The 17094-nt window shown below is 41.0% G+C and overlaps 1 protein-coding gene across 1 annotated transcript; it reads left to right on the top strand.

The window, feature by feature from the left end:
• Window positions 1-477: 477 nt before the first annotated feature.
• On the top strand, window positions 478-9747 carry LOC101165919 (polymeric immunoglobulin receptor). The gene is made up of 8 exons (XM_004079122.4): window positions 478-688; window positions 1177-1521; window positions 4446-4527; window positions 4698-4924; window positions 8002-8098; window positions 8337-8425; window positions 8497-8546; window positions 8637-9747. Exons 1-8 carry the CDS (start codon window positions 640-642, stop codon window positions 8718-8720), a joined length of 1023 nt encoding a protein of 340 aa, XP_004079170.1. The 5' UTR covers window positions 478-639; the 3' UTR covers window positions 8721-9747.
• The last annotated feature ends 7347 nt before the right edge of the window (window positions 9748-17094 follow it).

Raw genomic sequence — 17094 nt, forward strand, 5'->3', positions numbered from 1 at the left:
TGGGTCTTTAAATAAAAAAGTTAAAACACCATAAATTAGAAATGCAAGAAAAATCGGCGAACAACTTGCCTATAAGTGCTTAGAAAGAACAGGAAAAAGCAGATATTTTTTTCCCACAGCGTGTAATCAGGATGAGACAGGAATTTTAACCAAACAAACATTTCAGCGGTTGTGTAACAGTAAACTGGCAGAGGAAATAAAAGCTGAGTTAGGTTTCGATTCCCAAATCTGTCTGACCTTTCAAAATAAAAGTTTTCAAGCTATAAAAATTGAGAAATTGACATTTAGACTGTTTTTCTCCACTTATTTTCCGATATTTTCTGTTAGTAACTTATTTTATTTACCTAAAATGTGCCAAAAACAATAAACAATAAGTTTTTCAGCTGTTTGCACGTAAACTAAAAGAAAAAACACACAAAATAGTCTTTCACTTCATCAAATTCAACTGGATTCATTTTAACTGAAAGGATTCCACCTTCTAGAAGTCTCCCAGCACTGACATGGTTAACATCAAGGAGCATCTGGATGGAACTTGAGGTCATGTGACTGTGGGGAAATTCAACACTGCGGAACCCAGCGTCTGCGCTTGAGCTGGGCAGAGAGTTACAAGGCAAAAAACCTCCAAACTGAAGTGGAAACATGCTGCAGCTCTTCCTATTGACCCTCAGCCTGTTGCCATGGATGCCAGGTATGACTGCTAAGGTCATCTGCTATGAAACCTTTGAAGCTGCAGATAATTGAGTAAAAACAGGATGATTACTTTGGCCTCCTCCCTTGATTAGGATGTTTTGGTAAATGTAATTTAAATGATGACGTTAGTCTTGCTTCTTGGTTGTTTTTTTTTAGCTTAGAAGGAATTTTTCTTTTGTTTTCTTCCAAGTTCTGCTACTTTTTGCCTAAAGGCAACGGTCAAATTCTCTTCAACATTTTGCCTTATTACTTTTTAGTGTTATGAAAGACTCTTGAGAAAAAAATAATCAGAAAGGGAAATGGAAGTAGGAAGTGTGATGAGTCGGAGCACAAAAATCCACTTTCGCTATATTTTTCAGTAAATAAAGTCAATAAAGCCATTTGTTTTCTGCGGGTTTTAACCTAGTTGTTCAAGACCAATATGTGTTCTCTGGGAAAAGAGTTCAACCAAGTGTCAACAGTCCCATCTTTTCTGCTTTTTGTCAGTGTTCCACTGTAAGGTCACCATGGACGGCGAGTATTCGGTGCTGGAGGGGGGATCCCTCACCATCCCATGTCACTACGGGCCTCAATACGTTAGCAACGTGAAATACTGGTGTCAGGGGAAAACCAGGGAGTTCTGCACCTCCTTAGCTCGGACTGATGACGCTCGCAGAATCGGTCCAGCTGTGGAGAAAGTAAGCATCTTTGACGACCCGGTCCAGCTGGTGTCCACCGTGACCATGAACAACCTAAAGGAAGGAGACTCCGGGTGGTACATGTGCGGCGTGGAGATCGGCAACTTGTGGAAGGCTGACGATGTTGGCTACACGAACATTAAAGTTATTCATGGTGAGAAATGGGGACACACGTTCAGCTAATTATCCCAACTTGAAAGGTTACGTTCACACGGGTCATGTGACGCGTGTTAAAGGATGCACATGTTCTTCAAATAATGGTGAATTTCATGATACCAACAGCAAATTTGGCATAGATATACCTTAGGATCCTCTCTTTCAGAAAAGCGTGTTAGCCAAAATCCAAGATTTTGAAACATACATAATGTATATATTATACATACTGTATGACGACTGCAGTTTCTGCATGCTATGGTCACAAAAACCACCACGCAATGGGGAGGCATCAGCAGAGGCTTCAAGATTTCCAATGCCGCCTGATTTTTGGAAAATTGTTGCCGTGGCCATAAATGGAGATGGTGGCCGTCAATTAGTCAGGTGGAGATGACGCCATTATCCTTTGTGCTATCCTATGGGGTCAAGATGACCATTGACGTGTTCTCCCTACCATGACAAAGGTGGATAAAGGTGGAGAGGATTTCATGTAATCCATGGACACCAGTGAAGATCACAAATCATTGATGAAAAAAGTTCAGTGCACTGTCTAGTGGGTCTAGATGACCCAACTCCCAATGTTAATGTGCCTAGGATAGCACAATGGTTATGAAATCAGGCAATAGCTGGGTGGGCACAGCTATTCGTGGCAGCAGCTCCCATGTGTAAATGTCTCCAGACAGCGGGTCGTCCATATCAAGTGCCACCAGCCGCCAGTAGCCTTGAGGTACATCATTCAGTCTGTCACTGGACTGCCACCACGTAACCTCGAAATGGGCCGGGGTGGCCACTGACAGATGTCAAATTTGAAAGAAAATCGTCTGATTGCCATAAAAATTTTTGTTTATTTTTTAAAACCTCCTCTGGCCACTGCGTGGCCTGTTAAGGTGTGATCACCTGCCGACTTTGCTGAAAAACTTGCATTTAGGTGGCCACGCGGGGACATTATGGGATAAGTGACCATAATATTACTGTTAGAGCCATTTTAAACATTCTAAGGTGTTGGTACTGATATGTAGGTCAACTTAGGAGCCCAGCTGTTCTATTGGCTGAAGAGGTATGACGTAGGTGAGTAGGTTCGTTTTGGGCCAGGAGCGAAGCTGGAGAGCTAGAGAGTACACTAGTTTTTGACCGTACTTAAAGTTCCTTCGTTTATATGTTTTTTGTATTTACATTTTTGTAACAGCCTTTTTTGGGAATTAAACATTCAAACGAAGAACTTGGACTGTGTAAGTTAATTAACGACAGACGCGTCAACTATAAGTTCTGACTCTACAGCTTAAGTGTGTATTTCAGAAATTAGACGGATCCACACTTACAATTACACTGGGGGACAAACAGACAATAAATATTTATGTAACTAATGGCTGCCATTTAGGATTTTTCTCCAGGCTGATGGGCTTTTCTGAAAGAGGGGATTGTAAGGTCGGGAATATCAACCTAAGCGGCACTGCTAATGGTGTTCTCACTGAATTTTTGCTACCCAATACTATTGCATGTCCGCCACCGTTGAAAGAGTCTTGCAGCGAAATGTCAAAGCGGAACATATCCGGCTCCAGGCTTTTTCTTTCACATCTCTACTCTGATAAATGAAAACTTGTGTCTTTTAATTCTGGGCCAGGCTCAAACTGCAATTATCCTTTTCTCCTCCACAATCCATTTACAAACAGTTGGCACTGCCATGAATTGAATGGGATGCAAGTCATAGGTCACAACTAAATCAAGTTCGGTTCGGTTCAACTTTCAACGTGTGTTCAGTCGTAGCGCGTTTTTGTACGTACAGCGTGAAAACACTTCTAAAAATGTGGGCAGCCATGGGTGAACGCCAGAGTTTTAAATGTGGAAGGCAGAAACGCATGTTTACACACGTTTACTTAGACATTTCATCAAAAGTGGCCGCTTGCTTTATGCCAGGATTGGCAGAGTTGTTCACAAGCAACACAGAGGATGAGGGAATTTAGCGACATTAAAGTTTAGTTGGCTTGTTAGCCTCAGATTAAATAAATCTGAGGCCATGGTCCTTCACCGGCGAAAGGTAGCTTGCCATCTCTCGGTGGGTGGAGTGTCCTTGCCCCAGGTGGAGGAGTTTAAATACCTCGGGGTCTTGTTCACGAGTGAGGGAAGATCGGAGCGTGAGATTGACAGGCGGATCGGAGCGGCGTCCGTAGTTATGCGGTCGCTCTATCGGTCCGTCGTGGTGAAGAGAGAGCTGAGCCGAAAAGCAAAGCTCTCAATTTACCGGTCGATCTACGTTCCAGTACTCACCTATGGTCATGAGCTATGGGTCATGACCGAAAGAACGAGGTCCCGAATACAAGCGGCTGAAATGAACTTCCTCCGTAGGGTGGCTGGGCGCTCCCTTAGAGATAGGGTGAGAAGCTCGGTCACCCGCGGGGAGCTCGGAGTAGAACCGCTTCTCCTCCACATCGAAAGGAGCCAGTTGAGGTGGCTCGGGCATCTAGTCCGGATGCCCCCTAGACGCCTCCCTGGAGAGGTGTTCCGGGCATGTCCCACTGGACGGAGGCCCCGGGGAAGACCCAGGATACGCTGGAGAGACTACGTCTCTCGGCTGGCCTGGGAACGCCTCGGGGTCCCCCCAGAGGAGCTGGAGGAAGTGGCTGGGGTGAGGGAAGTCTGGGCATCTCTGCTCAGTCTGCTGCCCCCGCGACCCGGTCCCGGATAAGCGGTGGAAGATGGATGGATGGATGGATGGCTTGTTAGTGTGTTCTTGATGCTTTAGTCATCATTATTATCCATATGTTAAGCTACAGTAATGTACTAGATTCCTGCAATGTGTCATGAAGCTAAATAGGCATCAATGTGTGCGATTGTAGAAATTTGTGCTTTTACTTAGCCTTTCCATTGAACGCGCGTGCGAACGTCACATACCATTCTCACTCTGCTTTCCCATCATGTTTTCTCCAGGTTTGTCAGCTGTACACAGCCAAGTGAGTGGGGAGGAGGGGAGCAGTGTCGCAGCTGAATGCGTCTACAGTGAGAGATTAAGGCATCTGAACTTCCTTTCTTTTATTCCTGTCATCCCTAACACATCCCAAGTTTTCTGTTCCGACACAGGCAGATTTACAAACAGGCGCATCTTTTCAAAAGTTTCGAGCACCACCAGAGGATGGTGAGCACTAACCGACTCGCCCCCCCCCCGGGACTGCCTGCCAACAGAGACAGCGTGAAGATGTGGTGTCGGAGTGGAGACCCGAGATCCTGCCGATCAACGGGGTCTGAGGGGATCTACGAAGACTCCTCCGTGGTCATCAGAGATGACAGAATTGGGTCGTTCACCATCACCTACAAAAAGCTGGAGAAAGGAGATACTGCTTGGTACTGGTGTTCTGCAGGGCAGCAAAAGACGCCAGTTTACATCCTGGTCACTCCACTACCCACAACCAGTAAGATTTATTTTTTCAAACATCAAATTTATGGTGCTGCTAGCTGACTTGTTGACCATTAATACAGCACACACATAGCCATTCGGGTCGATTTCTCACTAATAAGTCACTAAAAAGTCTTACTTTAGAAAAACAAGACATTGATTCTATAATGATTTATAATTATGTTGTTTTTTGGCATAATTAAAACTTAAGCATGGAGAAAAAAATAATTAAAAACATGAAATAGTTTATGACTTTTGACAAATGCTCATACAACTTCTTTTGTAAACAAAAGACACCCTGTGTAGCACAGGATCATCTCAGTGTAGCAAATGTAATAGAAGTAATGTGATATTAACAGTGATTTAAGCCATACATTGTGTCCGGGTCAAGATGTTCACACTTGAAAATGGGTCCGTTTCGACCCGAACACAATATAAAGGTTAAAAGAAAAAATATACATGATTTATTTTACTGTTTGTGGTGCATCTGAGCAAGAGATTTGTTAATTTAACCAACCACAAGCTTAACATTGGTGACAGGAGTGTCCAGTACAGATGCTACCGGAGGTCCTGTGGCGTGATTTGAGCGTCAGGGGAGGCATGTTGGTGCGATTTGGGCGTTGTAGCACGATTTGGAGAGTCTCTGAATCAAGGATGGGCAACTCCAGGCCTCGAGGGCCGCTGTGTCTGAATGATTTCCACATATCCATGCCCTGCTTATGACTGATTACCTGGTTCAGGTGTGTCCAGCCAATTAGAACATGCCAGAGCAGGGTGAATTAGAAACCATGCAGGCATGCGGCCCTCGAGACCTGGAGTTGCCCGTCCATTGACATGGAGACGTGATTAGCGGTGTTTTAGCAGAGCTCTTAAAAATAAATGAATCTCCCGTCATCATCTGTGCCTTCCATGCATTGTAAATGAAAAATACATTCAATGCTTTCATGTTGCGATGAGGCATAGTGGTAGCTCCTCCCACACATGTCTGGAGCACCAAGTTGAATATTAACCAATTATGAACACATATTTGGAGAAGCGAATTTGACGATTGATTCACAGTTTGAATAAATGCTGCATAAATTGGATTTAAAATCCTTCAAAATTTGGTACCCCTTGATTCTGGTTGTACTTTTTAGTCCCCAACTGATTATCTGTGGTATTCGGCGAACAAAATCTGTCGAAGTGTTTGATTTCGACTTGTGATTGGTACTGCCCTGGAGCTGTATGTGAATTAGCTGAACAAAGTTTGATCCTTTTTTTTTTTTTTTTTTTTTTTTGCTTGAAAGCTTTCTTATTAATAACTTTACTTACTTTTTAAAATTAAAACTTCTTTCTTAACCAAAGAAGGGGTTAATGAGCCGCATGTCATTCTGGAGCTGCAAGTTGCTAAACACTAATTTTTATATTTTCTACCAATTTTGTTCAATATCTCTGCTTTAGGATACAAAATGAATTGAGTTTGCACTGTTAGGCAACTGTTACTAGTAGTTTCTATGCTTTGTTAGTGATCAATAAGTCGGTTAATAAGCATTTTTCTCATCTGTCCTTCCAATTTCATCCTATTTTGTAGACTGTTATTGTTTATTTAAAAGCAGACACTACAAGTATGTGGTTTCATTTTAGACAAGCTCATTTAAAGGGCGCTGTGACCTTGTCGTTGTTCCACTTCCAAACAAAACTTTAATAATAAATTCGTTCTTCTTAAGGTTTTGAACAAAAGAGTCAAAGAAAAATGTTTCAATAGCTGCTAAGAATAAAGTTTTGTATTTGTTTAATAGAAAAAATAAATATGGGAAACTGTGTTGTGACTCTAAAATATGTAATTTGCAAATTTAAAAAATTCTAAACGTGCAATATATTTCTTGACTTATTATTGTTATCAATGACTAATTATTAGTGTTCTTGAGTAGTTATCATTTTTCTCCTTTTTAAATCCTGATTTTATGGTATAAAATATCAAATTACTTTTTTGTGTTTTCATTCATTCGTTCATTTTCTACCGTTTTATCCCTTTCGGGATGACGGGGCTGCTGGAGCCTATCCCAGCCAATTGTGGACGACGGCAGGGTACACCCTGGACTGTTCGCCAGTCTGACACAGGGCCACAATCACACACACATTAACTCTCACACTCACACCTAGGGACATTTGTGTTTATAAGAAGCCAAAATATTATGACCAGATCTAGAATGGTTGCCAGAGAAAACAAAAGCATCAAAGCTTTGAATCTTATGTTGAAATAAAAAAAAGTAAAAGAAACAAAAGTTCCAGTGGTTTCTTTTTATGGAGCCCCTGAAAGGACATCGAAAGAAAAAAAATAACTTGCACTTTGTCACTTTGGTGGCTCCACACATTTCCAAAAATAAACTTTAGTTTCATTTAGTGTACTTTAGAAGTGGTTAGTTTCACTTCTCTCCTCCTGTTCTCCTTGGTTTTTTGTCTTCTTCTCTATTCAGCAATTGTGGACATCAGATTTTGCAGCCACAAGATATGATGTTATGATTCTGTGTCAACATTTTTATTTTCCATGAATGTAAATGCAACGCGAATTGTGATTTGATCGGCAACACATGGTAGTGTCTGTGCATCCTATTTGTCATGGAGGATGAAGATCTAGCAGCATTTAATGTCCCAATTTCCCCCTTTTACTGGGTTTGTGATGAAAGCCACCCTGACCAACAAAAGATCTACAGAAAAACACATAGAAAAATAAATAAAATAAAAGACAGAAAAACACAAGGGTGGATGAACAGACACACCTAGAAAAAAATAAATTCTGCCTCAAAAGGGCAAAAACCATTGTCCGGGCTGTGCCTGTCCCAAGCCGGGACACAAAACTTAAAAGTCATGGATATATGATGTAATATGGAGTTTTTTGTTTGAAACATTTGAGGGCTTTGGGGGATAAACTCTCAGCACACCCAGATCTGCCCCCCTGATAGTCAACTTTGCCCCTCATAGTGTGGCTGACTAAATCCGGGCCTGCCAGATAATGATTTTAGGAACTGTGCACATGGTTGTTGGAAAGTCATGTTTGATTTTCACAAAAAAAAACTTTTTTTTTACCTGCCACTCTGTGTTCTTCACCTGCAGCATCCACTTCTAAATCAACCCCACCCATGACAAACAAGCCCCCTACACACTTGGCTCCACCTCAACTTGAGTCTAAGGAGACCTGGCACGGTCACACGTAAGTCTGACTTTACAGTCATTCTCCAGTGAGAATAATTCACCCTTCTTCTTCCACTTTCGGCTTCTCCCATCAGGGGTCGCCACAGCGAACGAGTCGCATGGTAAATTTGGCAATGTTTTACGCCGGATGCCCTTCCTGACGCAACCCTCTCAAACCGGGCTTGGAACCGGCAGAGGTAGAGAAGGGAAGAGAATAATTCACCCTAACGATCCATTTTCCCCCTCCATACTTTCAGTCACTTGTTGGCGATAATGGTGGTGTGTTTATGTATCATCGTACTTGGGGTTGTGGTCGTGGTGGCCAGGAAGTTATGGAACTTTCACAGTAAGATGATTCCAACGTAATTCATGAATAATTGTGATTTTGTACTAAATATCCTAAATACTCATTTCTAGGAAAAGATTCTGTATTAAAAGAGGTTGCAAAGATGAAAGCTAAATATAACGTGAGTGAACTTTGGAACGTTTGTCTGATTTGTTTGAAGCTGTTAAAAAACAACCATCCCATTACAGTTTTCTTCTCTTTCTTTTTAAAGGGATACTCGGGGGATGTGGATGACTTGGAAAGCGTTGCTGTTGTTTTCCTCAACAAGAATTCAGAGGAAGTGCTTTTACACTGACTTCACTTCCTTCTGATCACTTTCAGGTTTCAATCTGTTGACACATCTTTTCTTTTGTACATGTTTTGTTCGAGCACTGCAAATGTCAAACAGCCACTAAGTACATTTTGTGCATTTTCCCTGCGTAAAGTGTTGGTGTTTCATGATATGTGCGTGACATACGTAATTCTTAAGTGTTTCTTGCGTTCGTCATTTGCTGCAGCACTGTTGTTGCTCTTCCATCTCAGGCTGTTGTTGGTGATCACTCCCAAGTACTTGTACTCCTCTAACCTCTGCCACATCCCTGCCCAAAATGCTAAGAGGCTGGGAAGCTGGTGGTTTCTTCCTGAAGTCCATAATCATCTCTCTGGTCTTTTCCACATGGAGCAGCAGGTGATTTACTCCAGCCCACCTCACGAATTTATCCACAAGTTGCTTGTACTCCGCCTCCTGCCCACCATTAATGCAGTCGACAACCGCAGAGTCGTCAGAGAATTTCTGAAAATGGCATGTCACTGAGTTATACTGGAAGTCACTGGTGTACAAAGTGAACAGGAAGGGAGAGAGCACAGTGCCCTGTGAGGCCCCCCACACTACTCGTCACCACGTCAGACAGGACACTACCCAACCGGACAAACTGTGGCCTGTTCAACAAGTACCGGTATTCAATGATCCAGGAGACCAAGGCCTCGTCCACACCCATTAGCCGCAGATTCTCACCCAGTAACCATAGATAGAGATAGAGAGATAGATATAGAGAACAAACTTTTTATGCATATGCCACTGATGTTAATATAGCGCATACAGCACACGCATCCCTATTGATTTGCATATAAAGCGATGGAATCTTGCACGATTCATGTTCTTCGTTGATCTGCGTGTTCGTTGCATGGTTTATTCGTACTTCTTCTGTGGTTTTAATGTGGTCCATTCAAGATAAATCTATGAAAATTTCAGTCAGACAACTCTTGCAGTAAGAAATATTTATTTGACATTTTTCCACATTCTTTAAATTGGCATTCACATATTTTCGTTTGGCATAAGGCTCCGTTCAATTCCATAAAACTTCCATAAAATTTCCATAAAACTTTCGGGTAACAAAACCCCCCTTTACGGAGCCCACAGGTGGAAGCCGGGGAGGAGGGTGGGGCGAAGAATGAGCGCTGAAGGTAAGAAAGAATGAACAACTGCGCGCCTGGCTTAAATAGGACGCTGAGCAGGTGAGTTAATTAACTGAACCGCCCTAGGGTATTTACCTGAAAAACACTGCAGCGAGTATCTGCCCGAAATACGATAAATCGTCATTTCAAGTAAAGAACACAAATTTTCTTACTTTTTCCACAAAATTTCACGAATGACCAATTTTCATCCGAGCAATATGCGCAAAATGTGGGTAGCGGCTGTGTGACATTTTTACAAATTAACTTTATATTTGTATCATATTTGATTCATCCATTTCTGAGACCCCTATCTCATGATCAAAACTGCAGTTGAAAACAGATTGTTTCTGTTCCTGTCCTGTAGTTCATCATCATTCCACTGGGGTAGTAGAAGCATTTCCTGCTCATTTCAAAATGGCTGCTTCCGTAAATCTTTTGGCGGGAAAAGTTCAGCTCGTTTTAAAAACTTTATGGTGAGAACAACTCATCTGTAGTTATTCAATATTTGCTATGTTAAAAGAGTTCAAAATTAATTTGTTATTAATTCTTTATAAATGTTAAAAATGTGTGGATCAAATTTGAGTCAGTGGGTAAATACGGTACTGTGTTTCTGAACACTTATGTCAATATTTTTACATCTTAAACTTAACATCGTTATGGGTAAAAACAAATCACTTAAATGTATCATAATGATTTAGCAAAATTGATTGCAGGTTTTATGAAAAGGTTTAAAAAACATCATAAAATTTCCTTTCAATTTTATGATGTAGTGGGCTTTACAGGGTTAACTATTTTACATAAAAAAGGGACATTGGATGCATGTACATATGATTCCATTTTCTTACATAAACAAACGCAAAAAATAACACATTTCTTGCTGCAACTGTGTTTTAGATATTTGTTTTTTTCAAGACTTTGTTAAACAAAGCATGGGGGATCAGTGGCTAAGGCGGTTGAGCAGGTTGTCCAATGATTGAAGGGTCGGCGGTTTGATCTCCGCCCCCCCCCCCCCCCCCCCCCCCCCCCCCCAACTGTCGTTGTGTCCTTGGGCAAGACACTTCACCCTCCCTGCTTCCAGTGTGGCTCCACTGGTGTGTGGATGTGTATGAATGTCCCGGATGTGCGAGTAGGTGCGAGCTGGCAGCCACGCCTCTGTCAGTCTGCCCCAGAGCGGCTGTGGTTACATCAGCAGTTACCATCAGCAAGAATGAATGAGGAGTGAGCGTCTGAAAAGCCGCAGATGAATCCAATCCATTATTATTATTATTATTAAAAAGCAATGTTATTTTTATACTAATTTTATTATTTGATATTTTTTCTGTAAATTTCAAGTTATCCACTTATGTTAAGAAATTATAGTTTTTTAACAATAAAACTGTGTTTTAGCTGTGCCATGCAGACACATTGTGCCTGATCAAAGACTAAGGTGAATAATGCAATGAGAATTTATAAGGAACATTTTATTGGCAAATCGTTAGAAAAGAATAGGACGATGAAGTATGTTGCAGCATAAATTAAACGTTATGTAGTACTTTTTGAGGGAAGTTGTCAAAGTTAATAAATGAACTTAAATGCTTGGATTTTTTAATGTTGAAAATCTTTTAATCATTAAATTCCTTAAAATGACCTTTTGTGTTGTTTTCTTTTTTTAATTGTAGTTTAAATTCAGTGTTAATCATCGGTCATCGGCGGAAAACCATCTCCAGAGTTCGAACACACTACATCTCCCAGCAACCCCAGCGCACATTTCTAGCTGAAATGTTCTATATCACTGCGCTGACATCTTTAAAACAAACTTTAGCTTCATCATCTTGACAAAAACAAGCGGTAAGAGGGGAACTGATGCTTTATTTAACCTATCATGACGATCAGCATAGATCGCTTTCCTTTGGCTGCTGCACTCGAGGTCCGTGCCTGAACGTCCTACGCGAAGCGTCTTCTTTTCGGAAGAAGCGGTCCCACGCAATAAGGCCTCCGTCATCAATTAATTTATGATAACAGACACCTCGGCGGGAATTATTCCTTACATAGTAGCTAATTGCTATCGATTAACCCTTGTGCTATCTTAGATGACCCCACCCTTACATTGACGTGTTCTCCCTACCATGACAAAGGTGGATAAAGGTGGAAAGATTTCATGTAATCCATGGACACCAGTGAGGTTCACAAATCCTTGAAGAAAAAAGGTTCAGTGCACTGTCTAGTGGGTCTAGATGACCCAACTCCCAACATTAAAGTGCCTAGAATAACAGAAGGGTTAAAAATGCAATTTAAAAAAAAAAAAGCAAATTTTTCTGTAATCGCAATTACCGGGATAATTTGACACCTCACAAGAAACACAGTTGCACCATCCGTCTGTCCATCCATCCATCCATCCATCCCTCCCTCCATCCAGGGTCATGGAGTCTACCCAGCAACAGACAACCACGCACTCACATTCACACTTATTTACATATCAATCTAATCCTTGGTGGCTTCAAATCTGTGTCTTGTTTTGCATTATTTTTTATTTTTCCAAAAGCTAAGACAATTCTAAAAGAACCTGCATTGCAATTTGACCTAAAGCTATAATAATGAAGTCTACCTGTTCATAAAACTCTGGTTCCAACAACTGACTGCAATCTTTCAACCATTAAAATAAATAAGAAAAGGAAGAGCTGCCAGGATTTCTTTTTTATTAGGTCTTAAATTCTCAAAATGATTTCCAAAGGAATAAACAATAAATAAATAAAAATGTGAAGGCTGTTTGATTCTTTTGAGAATGCTAATCTCCTCATTATAGTTGTACACAAAGTGAAAAATTGTCATTAGTCGTGCTACTCAAACAGAACCTAATAACACCTTGAAAATACACTGTGGATTATCTAATGGAAGCTCTCTTAAAGCTGCTGTTTTTAACATTTATTCTTAGTTTAATACTTATATCATAAACGTTTATTTGTGTCATTTTAGCCTTTCTCCCCCCCAATGAGTCTGATAATGGTGCACAAACAAAAAATTTAATTAATATGCTTAAGCGTTGAATGCACAACTTGTTAGAGGGGGAAAAAAAGCAGATAATGTGAAAATTGTTGCACGGCAGCCTTGTTTTAGGGCTTTTTTTAATGAACGAAAAACAAATCAGAAAACATTAGCAGTTCACAACTTGACTGAAACAAAGAGTTCTACATTTCATGCTTGAACTGGTTGTTCTCATGCTGAACTCCAAACAGCCTGTTGGAATAGCAAATTGAACCAGTTAATGAGACTGTCAAAGCAATCGCGGAGCCAAGAGTCAACAAGATTCTAAATAAATTTGAATAAATTCTCGTCTCACATTTAGGGAAAATCTTCATTTAGGGGCTGTAGCCTCTGCCGTGTTCACTTCCAGTCCAAAGCCACGAGTCAAGCTAGAATTTAAAGTCCATAATAATTACGGTAATAATTTATTAACATGAAAAGGTCTGCTTAAAGTAAAAAATAAGAAAATGCAAGGACGGCATTTCTATCGCCAATGATGAAGCGCTGCTATCTAATGCAGCTTTAATGAGCAACAATAAAAAGGAACAGAATCCAGGTAAACTTTCCCAGCACCGCTGCCAGCAGAGGCTCCAGGTGACCACCACTGTTCAACCCCGTAAAGCCCACTACATCAAAGAATTGACAGAATTTATTTTATTTTCACAGTTAAATTGAGACTTTTTTATTTATGGAAGTGTAGTGCATTCACTTGAGAAAACTGGTGCTTTTTTCATGTATTTAAAATAAAAAAAATCAATTAAAAAGTTGTTTTAAAAAGTTAGAAAAAAAACAAAAATTATAACAAAAATTAAAAGAAAAAAAATCTTGAAAAACAGATTATTACTGGGAATTTTTTGGGGGGAATAAATAAACCTGCAAGAGCCTTTTTCACACTAGCTTGAAAGAGTCCACAAAATGTCCAGACGGCCTCATAGAACATCAGGGTTGTGTAACAATGCCCTCACTATATAGAGTGCACTTTTTTGTAGTGCTGTCCGAATCTACAATTCCAGTGGAATACAGTGAATTTATAAATGCTCATATTGTTTAGGTTTTCACTTCGTGAAATCCATGACATCATTTGAAGAATAAGCAGAAGTGATTAAGGTGTAAAAACTGCTTTTAAAATCCAGGGCTGCACTGTATGGTTTTTTTTTTGTACTTAGAGAGGGAATTCCATGAGTCCATAAATTTTAGAAAATTTGGCACTTCAGTGAATTAAAAGGGATGCCATCCATACGCCACTACCAAATCCAAGTCCCTGATTGGTCAAAGCTCAACCTGGACCAACGGCCGCTCATTTTGTACTTAGAATCCACTGTGCGGGGATAAGCACTGCACGGGGGTTAGCAGTGGTTAGCACTCTTGCCTCACAACAAGAAGGCCCCTGGTTCAAGTCCTGGCTGGGGGACCGGAAACTGAACATCAATGTTGGGACCTTTCTGTGTGGAGTTTTTTATGTTCTCCCCGTGTATGTGTGGGTTTTCTCCGCGGACTCCGGATGCCTTCCACCCTCCAAAAACATGCTTCTTAGGCTCATTGGTTACTCTAAATTGTCCATAGGTGTGAATGTGAGTGTGCATGGGTGTGTGATTGTGACTCTGTACCAGACTGGCGACCTGTCCAGGGTGTCCCCCTGTCTTTGCCTACAAGTGGCCGGGATTGGCTCCAGCAGCCCTGTGACCCCGAAAGGGGACAGACGGATTAGAAGATGAATGAATGAGTCCAAAATCAGTCGTAAAACCTTGTGTAGCTATGCGTGAATACAAGACTTTTTAACGCAGAATTGCAAAATCTGTATTTATGCAGCTTTACATAGACTTTTACCAAAATGTCGTCACTTGAATGCACGTTGCCAAGGGTCATGTCAACGTAGGTTGTCATTGTTTCTGTGGAAACCACTCTCACCAATCAGGAGTGAGCTTGTTGGAAGGGAGCAGAGTCACTCAGTCCAGTTCTCATAAACAGTCAGTGGATGAACCGTGTTTCATATATAAGGGTTAATGGGCGACGAAGTATGCATTATCACTTTTTAACATACGCCGTTGAAGCTTGAACCGTCTGACGCAAAGCAAAGTGTGTATGGTAACGTGACAAGGCGCCGCACCACCGCTGCAGCCAAGATTCGGCCATATAAAGGGATATTTATATGCTGATCTTTCCGATGGGTTGAATAAAGCATCAGTCCAGAGAGAAAGTTCTCCTCTTACTGCTTGTTTTTGTCCAAATGATGAAGCTAAAGGTTGTTTTAAAGAAGCCGGCGCAGTGATACAGATGATTTAAGCTAGGTGACCGGAACTTCTTTTTGGGGCGTGCGGTTATCACTGTGCATTACCACTTTTTAATGCACACCCAGCAGCCAATCAGAATCGAGTATTCACTCGGACCATGGCATAGCATGGTGTAATGCTGGAGACTGCTGGATTAAACCCATAAAACAAATGTAAAAGTCTGGGTCAAAAAGACCATATCCACGTATGAAATGTGGCTCTAAACTAATAAATCATTCCTCACTGTTGGAAATCTATTTCTGAATTACTGAATAGTTGCATTCATGAGGTGCAAAGTTCTATTCATCTAAGGCTTTTTTTCTTCTTCAGTGTGAAAATGTAGGTTAAAAAATGTTTATTTTTTTCCTCATGTCTTCACCTACATTGAAATATAAAATCCGGTAGTTGGGTATCATCACCACCTCGTCATCACAAAGAGTCCCTCATTAATCTTCATAAACTTAAGGTTGGATGAATTCTGCCACTAGATGGAGGTCAACGCTGTATGAAATATGTTCTTCAGCGCGTTTGTGTCATGCTGCAGCCTCTGCTGCTTTGTGAGTGCATGTAGGGAGGAAAAGGGGGAAAAAAAATGCTCCTTTGTTTTCCTGACTAAACAGTGCACACTGTGAGGAAAAACATGAGGCTGTCTCCTCTCCCCGCAGAGCTCTTCACGGGGAACCAACAGCATTCCAATTATTTTTCATCCATTTCTGAATATTTTCCATTCAGAAACATTTCTCGCTCATGTCAACATGTATTTGAAATTGCATTCCTATAACCTTTCCCTGGAGCCTGGCTGTTTGCCGGTATCTAAAATCAATAATTTTGTGCTCACCTTGCGCGCAGCTGCTGCAGATAATAAGGTATCAGGCTGAAACGAGGAGGGTCTGGAGATTCCTGTATGTTCTGCAAGTATCGGTATGAGGGCCGCGCGCTGAACAAGCTAACACGGGTAACAATAAATGCTGGGGTAGTCATGTTAATGCAAGCCCAAATGGGCAGGAGGATTAGGATGCATCTTAATTAGGATGAAAATATTGTAATGAATATAATACGTCAAGCACTCTGGGGAAAAAAAAAAAAAAAAGCCATTCCACACACCATCAAAAGGCTTAAAAGATTTCCATGCATTATGTTTGTTGAAGTTTTAAACCCCAGTCTTGTTGTGACTAGATTCCCCCTGACATCAGATTATGTTTTACACATCTCAGGGTTACACTTTTTTTTTTTAAACCCGGATTCAGATCTCGCAATTCCTAGATGTGTGCACTACAGAATTGCGAGCAGCTTATCCCGGGCTTCCCAGGAAGCGAGGAGATGAGGAAATTACACACAGCTGTGTACGCACAGAACTCATTTCCCCGGATGCTGAGTGTTTTGTACTAGTACGAGCACGAGGGAGCTGTTTAACCAGGTTTTCTCGTGTCATGAAAGCAGCATATCCTGACTGTGATCAAAAACCAATGGAAGACTTAGGAGCAGAGATGCTGTAAGCCCACAGCAAGCTGCTCTGAGAGAGGAGTCAATCCCTTGCTGTGTTTCTATAGTAACAGTGCATTAAAAACAAAACAAAATGAAGTAGTCCACTGGTACAAAACCTTTTTTCCAGTGTTTTTCTTAACAGTAGATTGCTGGAAATGAAGGTAAAAGGCTTGTCCAGCAGTGATGTTGCACATCTGAACCCAATCACCAGACATATTTTTAGATTAGTTATTGCATTATCTCCATCAAAAGTCTTCTAATGTTACTCTAATTAAAGTGTAGATCATGACCGTTTGATCTCTGGCGTCCAAATTATACGTTTTTGTGTGTGAATGGGAATAAAATAAAGCAAACTGAAGGTTGTTCTATGACAGCTAAAAGGAAAAAATGGACACAATTTCAGTGAGACGGCCTTCTTTTAAAGAAGTGAAAATCTCACAGATGCTGCCAACGCAGAGGTATTCAGAATGCACCAAATGT

The sequence above is a fragment of the Oryzias latipes genome, chromosome 17 (assembly GCF_002234675.1).
Source record: "Oryzias latipes chromosome 17, ASM223467v1".
In the NCBI taxonomy this organism is placed as follows: Eukaryota; Metazoa; Chordata; class Actinopteri; order Beloniformes; family Adrianichthyidae; genus Oryzias; species Oryzias latipes.

What these genes read in the sequence shown, in the direction of transcription:
- LOC101165919 (XM_004079122.4), top strand. Translation starts at nt 640, where the DNA reads ATGCTGCAGCTCTTCCTATTGACCCTCAGCCTGTTGCCATGGATGCCA. An exon ending in GTCTACAGTGAGAGATTAAG is followed by an intron (nt 4,528 to 4,697) that starts GCATCTGAACTT and finishes GCCTGCCAACAG; the next exon opens with AGACAGCGTGAAGATGTGGT. An exon ending in AGATGAAAGCTAAATATAAC is followed by an intron (nt 8,547 to 8,636) that starts GTGAGTGAACTT and finishes TTCTTTTTAAAG; the next exon opens with GGATACTCGGGGGATGTGGA.